This window comes from Haplochromis burtoni, unplaced genomic scaffold (genome assembly GCF_018398535.1).
Source record: "Haplochromis burtoni strain Fernald_Lab_line unplaced genomic scaffold, NCSU_Asbu1 Contig_100, whole genome shotgun sequence".
Lineage (NCBI taxonomy): Eukaryota > Metazoa > Chordata > Actinopteri > Cichliformes > Cichlidae > Haplochromis > Haplochromis burtoni.
The window spans coordinates 1,684,602-1,693,084 of NW_024582461.1; the positions used below are offsets into that span (position 1 = coordinate 1,684,602).

Here is an 8,483-nt window from a genome sequence, read left to right on the forward strand (position 1 = left end):
TCTTTACGCCTGTCTTTTTAAATATAGCCACTGGTGTGCTGAAAATAAAGAAAGAACAGACAGCGAGAACCTAGTGGGGCAGGTGGCCAGCTCATGAGATGGATGCATTTGCAAAGTTACAGTACATTCTGCTTTTGAATGAGGTAATAAACAAGACCGGCAAGGTCAAAGAGGGAAAAGGTCCACCTGACCAAATGATACTGTGGCAAAGAGTGGCCATGACGGGTCCTGGGGTGAGTTTAATACTGAATAAATAACGTTTCTCTACCCCCCCATCACTGCAATAGAGTCTGCTAGGACAGCTGTGCTGAATTCATTTGATACGGGTGCCTGCTGACAATGCTGCATTGCTTCGTCTCTGCAAGACAACATGTTGAGCTGGCCTGAAGAGCTTACGGGGACTTGCACAAAATGATTGAGCTTCTACGACCCAAAAGCTGTAACCAACTAAGAAAGTAAAAGTAAGCGAAATAAAACTCCTAAGAGCCGCATGGTACATGCATCTACTCAGGAAGAAGACACAGTGCTCTTTTACCAGATACACAACATGATAGAGATCTTTCATAGCACACAGCCCATCAGGAGAGAGACAAAAATGTAGAGCCCACTCATTTGTTCATTTAGCAGGCTCTTGAAAGCATAGAGGATGGTTATGAGGTCATCCTGACAAAGTAGCACTCACTCCCTATCTATCTATCTATCTATCTATCTATCCATCCATCCATCCATCCATCCATCCATCCATCCATCCATCCATCCATCCGAGTGAGACCAGCAGCTTTTGTACCAAAGGAACAGCACAGTGATACATGTGTGGCATACTGTATGTAGGCCAGTCTGAATACAGACCGATACAGCATGTGCTCACTACAGTGGAGGTGGAGATCTAAGTATAATGCAGTGTGAGGGGGAGTGCAGTAGGAGAACTCAGTGTAGGAGAGCCTGTGTCTGTGTCTTTGTGAGTACGTGCATGTGAATGCATGTGTGTGTGTCCTACAGGGTTGAGGAGGTGTCAAACTGAGGAGGTGAGTGATGGTGGCGAGGCAGAGGAGAGAGAAAGAGGTGGTGTCAGTCGAGGAGGTCTCAGTGATGGAGGGGGGGAGGTTTACTCCGTGCTGACCTGTGGGAGAAGTGCATGTGATGCGAAGTGGAGGAGGAGGAGATGGAGGAAGGAAAGCATGAGGGCAGCAGGAGGAGGAGGAGGAGAGAGTTGTCGAGTCACAGTGTGGAGGTCACAATGAAAGAGGATGGGCAGTGAATGGAGACGTGTTAGGTCTCTGTACTGTAAGAGGTGTGTGTGTGTGTGCGTGTGCGTTTGCGTGAGTGTGCGTTTTGGCGTGCTACTTTTGAGCCCACCAGCCAGAGAGCATGAAGTTCTTATTTAGCACAGGAAGAGCAGCTCTGCTTAGCAACCACAGGCGCCCTCCAATCACAAGCATACGGCGCAGACTCTGACTGAGGACGAGTCCTTCCTGGCAGTGTGTGGAGTCTGACAGAGGCCTCTAAATGTTGTTCTCCACACCTGCCCACATGCAGAAACATATACAAAACAGATCCAGAGCCTTTTTTCCCCTCCCGCCAGAACTGAACACGAAGCTTTTATGTCACAAAAAAAGACAGAAGTGCATTCGCGCCCGTCTGAGTCGCCTTGGCTACACCGTCTTCTGAACTTTGCAGAGAACTCAAAGTTAATCTAAACCATCCTAATCCGAAAATAAATTATGTATATCCCAAAGAGCAAGGTAGTCGTCCAAATCCCTAAAACATTTATTCTTCTTTTTGCCGCAGCCACGGCACTGTGCATCACCTCAGCACTGCCCCAGTTATGACTGAACCAACAGCAGCCCCCCGATTGTGATCTGCTAGCCACCAAAACAGGAGGCACAAACAAGATTTGGACCAAATGCTGTCTGAACACTGAGCAGTCTGTTTGGTTTAGCTGCGTGAGCTAATCCTCCTGATAGCTTTGAAGGTGTTTGGTGGGCGGATTGTAGGCGAGAGCAGCATGCCGATTTGTCATATGGCACCAGCAGGGCCTACTTCTGCTCTGGCTGGAGCTCCATTAGCACATCTCCAATGTGGTCTAACAGTTCTGTAGCTTAGATCTGCAAGTCATTATAGAGAGACGAGAAGAAATTTAAAGGGATAAATATTTTCGTGCCTTTTTTTGTCTTTTGACCTCTAATGTCTCACCAGGCGAGCACTTAATTTTATATGTGCAGTTACGCTGTTGGTTGCTCTATGTAATGTGCTCTCTGCAGTATATCTAATTCATGCTCTAATTACGAAATTCCACTGGGACAGGCTATAAATTGAGAGGATACTTTGAGTGGGGAGAAGAAGAAGAAGAAGAAGAAAGTCCACAGCGGAGCCTTTGCACGTTCTGCAAATGCCATCCAGAGAAAACGATGGTTTTGATGTGCACTATGGTCTCGGCATTCCAGTAGTTATGTAGGATTATAAGAGCCTAAACCCCCTTGAGTGCAGCAGCTTACTAGCTCAGCCAGCAGCAGATGCAGACTCCAGGATTTCCTGTCTCTGCACCAGATGGGCCTGACTCTTAATCACAGAGCTGGAAATCAGGAGGTGATCGAGGAGGAATTGATGATGATTGTGGAATAACACTAACTCAATACAGGCATCTGTTCTGCCACTAACGGACCAACTGACTGACTGACTGGCTTGTTGACTGCAGTCACAGCCAGTGCTCATCTCCTCCCTCATCTCATCATCACTGATCAACACTAATCATCTTCCTCCCTCACTCCATGAGTTATACAAGAAGTCTTTCACACATTAGCACTGTGCTGTGTCATCGAGGTTCAGAGCAGAAACGAGCTAAACCCCGTCCACGCGAAATGATCAGAAAAAGAAACGGGCACTCTTATATGTCTGAAATCCCCGAAATTATTTCTTGTTTAGTTTTAGGGTTTTTGAATAATTGAATTACCTCGATAAGTTGCATGAATGTATTTTATTTATCCATTTTCTACTCCAATTCTTGCGATTTCACTTTGTAAGAAGCCATTAGCGCCTAAACACAGCAGCGAATGCAAGAAACAAAACACATAAAGAACCTCATTTAAAGTAGGTATTTACAGTATACCACAATACACGTCCAAGGAAATACTGCTGTTTTTTTTGTTTTTTGTTTTTTTATTAACCCACCGGATTTTCTTGACCTCATTCAAATAGCTTTTGCATGCTAAAAAAAAAGCTGAGAAAAAAAAAATTACCACATGATACATAGTAATATAATATGGACTGAGGTTAATACTATATTATACCTTTAACCAAGGCGCTGGCTTTGTGCTTGTCCCACAGCTCCTAATACTTTAATTTAAATGCAAAGAATGAATTTGCTTTTACTTGCGGACACTTGAAGTAGTTTGAACACAATGATGTTAAAACCACTGCTGGCATTAATAACTTATAATAACATATTTTATGCTATTTTATTTATTTATTGCTTCTTTTGTTTGTTTGTTTGCTTGCTTGTTTGTGGTTATTTTTACAGGAGAAATCAGTCAAAAATGTTATGTTATGTGTTTTTTTTAAGCTTTTCAACACATGGACTGTTGAAAATACAAAAAAATAACCTTTTTAACTTTAATAATCATTTTAATTGTTGTATATATATTTGTATAGACAGAGAAAATTATGTCAGATATATTTGTAGTCATAAAATAATCTATTAATTGCTTCCAATTTAATTTTCTTAAAATAACCCATAAGGCCAAATTCAAAAGACCATAAAATCATTACATGATAATATCAAAAAAGCAATATGATTCTACTGAAAGTCTATTAATGATAACACTGAATTATTGCCCAGTGTTATCTCTATCAGACATGCAGACACCACCAAAGGCTCCACTCTGTCTTTGAGCACATAACTAGGAAACCGGTGACACAGCAAACTCACAAGCGTGGATTTCCCACCCTCGGAAAGGCTGGAGGTTACGGACCTATCCACACAGCGGCTAAAGAAACAGCACGGTAACAAAGAGAAACTGCTGCACTTCACAGCCTCTGAAAGCCTGGCTCGCAAACAAAGGAGGCGGCAGGTCTTTAGCGCACATTACCCATGACAGAACCCCAGCTGACACTCTTTAAACATGGGGTCATCGCCGCTAGAATGGAGGCCACAACCCCTGGGAGCGCCTGACACCCCTTTTGCCTTGACACACCGTCCCCGCTTTGGCCAAAACACTCTGGCCAGCACAGGAGTGTTGTCTACTGCAGAGGGAGGAGGGAGGGTGGAGCGAGTTTACGTGGGTGTCAGGACTCAGGCGACTGCACTCAAAAGAATGATGTGTCCAACTGAAACTGCAGTTTTTGATGCGCCGGGAGATTGAGAAACATGCTACCAAACCTGAATTCAATGCGATTTGCTCAGTGTTTACAGCACGACGGTGATACGGGTGGGTTGGGTCTTTAATGAGTGGGTCAGACAGGCCCACCAAGGACCAAAGAGTTATACCACGTCAGGATCCAGGGCTTTACAGAGGTCAGCAGACAGATGGGAATGGAAATGAGCTGGCCGTGAGCTCATTTTAATCTGGCTCGCACAGCTGATCCAGTCATTACACTCGCCTGTTTACATGCAAACACACTTTTATACCCGCTTTACATAAAGACACCTACACACAAGTGCAGATAAAGGCATGGTTACCGGGTGATGAAAGCAGTCAAGAGATTTTTTTTTCATTTATTCATTCACTTATAAAAACAGCTCATGATCAAAACATGCAACCCTTCAGCCTTGGGCACACACTCTGGTTTACTCCAGGTTTGAGACTAATTGCATTGAGCCAGGAGAACAATGGGTTGAGAAATGGAATAAATTGGCCTCACTTGGGTGGTTTTAATATCCATTCCATTAAGGAGGGTCGACACAGTTCTCCAGAGTCTACTTTTACTCTCCACTCATTCAAATGATTGATTGCATTGGGCGTACTGCTTAGAGCTTTTTTTGTTTTTTTTTTAAATTTAAATACAATATTCAAAAAGTTTTTCCCCCTCCAGTTGAAATCCTCTTTCTTGAAGATTTCCATGCTAATCAGAAAAGTTCATATTTAAATTATTACATGCAAAGTTCAGAGCAATGAAGAAAGCAATTTGTGTCTATTCCCATAAAATTTACAGAGTAATAAATATTATTATTCGTCTGAAAATTGACCTAATGGTTCCAATACGGTGACGTTTCATTGGAAATTGAGCCGCGGCTGAGAAAAAATGTTTTTGTCTGCCAGGTGAATATCCCTCCGTCTTTTATCAGAAAGCCATCTGGCCAGTGAACTGGACACAAGGGCATGAGATTGGATGGTGTAAAAAGAATGGGGGTAGGCTGGGTCAGTGTCTTTGGAGCGAGGTCACAGGTCAAGGCCCTTTGACAACACATATCAAGGCCGGGCTCACACACCCTGCATCTTCTGAATGAGAGAGTCTGCGGCGTGCTCTCTCCAATCTGCCCTCATCTGCACATTATAGGGCTAAATGACCAAATGCTGCATTTGATGCAAAACAGACACAATGACTGGCCTGGCCAATCCGGCTTCTGCTGTTTTGTGGGCAGAATACTTTTTTTTCCCTTTCCCCATTTAGAATATGACTGGGAATACTTGCATGTACACGCACATGTTATCAATAAAAACTAGAATTTTAAATAAATAAATACATTTTAGTCGGTCCAGTAAACTGAGTACCTTCCCCTGGCGGTGTCTGCAACAACCACCATGTTCAGTGCATGAGGTGGGAGTCTAGACAGATGTTACAGGCAGAGGAGCTAACCTTCGGGGCTGCCTCTTATTAATAAAACACCCTGACATCAGAGGGAGGCTGAGACAGACCGATAACATTGTGTTTTTATTTTATGGGTAAGCTGAGCCAAACACAGTCTGTGAGCCTCAGTCCAGCCTTTCAGCAGCTTGGCCTGTCAGGCTGATGTATAGGAGAGCGCTGGTGTGCAGCTCCCTGAGGACGGGGCCTGTCTGCTAACTGGGACACAACTGACAGTGAACCACAGCAAACAAACAAACACTGCCCCCTTCGTCCCTTTCAATCCATGATGAGCAGGCCCTCTGTATCTCTCGCGCACTCTCTGAAACACTGACAGTGCAGGAATCAACATTTTGTGGAAATATATAACTCACAGGTCATGCGTCAAGACCTGCTGAAACATCACAGGTGCAAGACTTAAATACCACAGACAGATATTTCTCGACTGCGGAGAGATTTCGTCAAGAGGCCATCCAATTCGTGGAAAGGTGACATAAATCAGCAGCGAAGAGCCTCAACACAACCTCCTCATTTCATGTTTCTATAAACCAGCGTCTATTCCCATTAAAGCAAGTACTGAGGTTTCCCTGTGAGACATCTCCTGGCTCCTGCTCAGACTGGAGCAGCGCCATGGTGATGCATACAGAGATGTCCACTCATTAGCAGAGTCCCACACAACAGCTGCTCTGTGACGAAGGAACAGCCACCTCGTCTCCTGGCCCTTTGTCCATACTAAACATCTCTGACCCACGCAAGGAGCCACAATGGGACACTCACACATAGACAAACATGCGCGCACACTTTTCAGATTTCTTATCCTTGTCCTGATGAGCACAAACCTCTTCTCACTCTTTCACACACACATTTCCATATTCAAGACCTCCTTAAACTCTTATCCCCCCCTTCTCCACCTCATGGCACCATAATGCACGACCTGCCCCCTCGCTTCTCTCTCACACACTAATAAAATATATCAGGGAGACTCAATTTATCATAATGCAGCTGCCCTTGGGTAACCCTGGGGGTTGGGTGGATGAGTTTTAGGTGATGGGATGTATGCTCGGGAGCATTAAGCTGATTGTTAGTCTCACTTTTTTCCACACACAGAAAAAGTGAGTGAACCTCTAAATGAGATGGGACAGGTACAGAAAGGTGTGATGTGACATTTGATCAGCATTTTTACCCTGTTAGGGCATTTGATAAGGCTGGTAACACTTGTGAAAGATACAATCAATCAGTTAATCAAAGGAAACTTGGCAGGCCTGAGAAGAAGGAAGTCTTCTCAGATTAATGTCAATCAGCGCAGATGATGTAGTTCAGATATCAACAGATACAAACAAACAATTCACTGCAAAATTCCTCAAACACAAAAAGCCATCGTTGTAAAATCAAAAAAAGGGGGAAAACACACAGACTTACTCTGCAAGATTTACTGGACAGTTTTCCCGTCAGATCAAATTTTCCTTTTAACTCTTTGAGCAGCTTCTCCAGGTGACTCTTCTCCTCTTTCCCGGTGTAGTCCGGATCTAAGAGCACATAAGCCCGCCAGTTGGCCGAATCAAAGCCCCAGTGGACTGTCCGGTTCTCTAGTCTCTTGTGACTGTGGACAACAAACTTGTGAGGTGGGTACATGAGTCTGCAGTCCATGCACTGGATGCAGGCGGCACCCGGAGAGGTGTACAGTTCCGGGACAAACAGGCCTTTACAACGACCAAAACATTCGTGATACACTTTGAAGCTTTTCTCGGTTCGCTCCAACTCCAGAGAGCCCGACTCCTTGTTGCAGTGAGGAGGGTAAGTACCGCCGTAGATGAGCGCGTTGCAAAGCCGTTCAGCATCCGTCTGAGTGATAAGCCCACAGGACGGTGCCGAGAAGGGCAAGATACCCACCACTTTGAGGATCTCTAGCTGGTCCGCCGTGCACCTGGAGCAATAGATGTGGAGATCGTCGCAGACCGAGTTGATCTGCTGGAGGGAGAAATCTCTGAGAACGCTGTTGAGAATCTGCGGTAGGCACAGTCGTTTCTCACCACCGACGACGAAGCAGGAGATAGGTTCCCGCTCCAGCACCGTCTCGCACCTCTCGGTGGAGCGGTCGGACGGGATGAAAAGTGGACCGGACATCACTGGAGGTGTCTGAGCAGGCAGGGTGAGCATCATCTCGACGGATTTGCCATCTTTCCCGAAGAGTGAGTCCTGGTGCCATCGAGCGGAGAACGCCGCCGGTCCACCGAGGGAGCGCCTGGAACTCAGATTAAACTGCTGCAGAGTTTGCTGAAGTCCAGGATGGGGCTGGAAGCTCGTGCCCTCCATGTTGTCGGTTAGAGAAGAGAGTTCAAAACTCAAAATGCGAGCTGAAATCGACTTATCGGGTCGGGCGTCCTCAGCATCCGGCTACACGCTCAATAACGCGCACTTCCATGTCACCGGAGAAGCTTCCCAGCGCGTCCATTCAGAAAACTGAGAGCTGCTAAAATCATAGGGCAGTTCCTGTAAGCACACGCAATTAAAGTCGACAACTAAGCGACTCCGAAGTCGTATTATCCAACATACAATCACCGGGTACTATGTTTCTATGCTCCTGCGGTTTTACGCACTCCTAATGTGCGCCCGAAATATGCCTCGTCTGCTCAGTCTGGCGTACATTCAGTCTGCTGTCTCCCCACTCACTCAATGTGTGAGTCGCTCTCTCTCTCTCTCTC

At 45.4% G+C, this 8,483-nt stretch overlaps 1 protein-coding gene across 1 annotated transcript in view; it reads right to left on the bottom strand.

Annotated features, from left to right (window-relative positions):
- Positions 1–8,469, bottom strand: part of skib (v-ski avian sarcoma viral oncogene homolog b) — a 29,436-nt gene extending 20,967 nt beyond the window's left edge. The window contains exon 1 of the mRNA XM_005927397.3: positions 7,201–8,469. Within this exon, the coding sequence (XP_005927459.1) occupies positions 7,201–8,094 (894 nt within the window). The 5' untranslated portion in view covers positions 8,095–8,469. The remainder of the gene's footprint in view (positions 1–7,200) is intronic.
- Between the last annotated feature and the right edge of the window lie 14 nt (positions 8,470–8,483).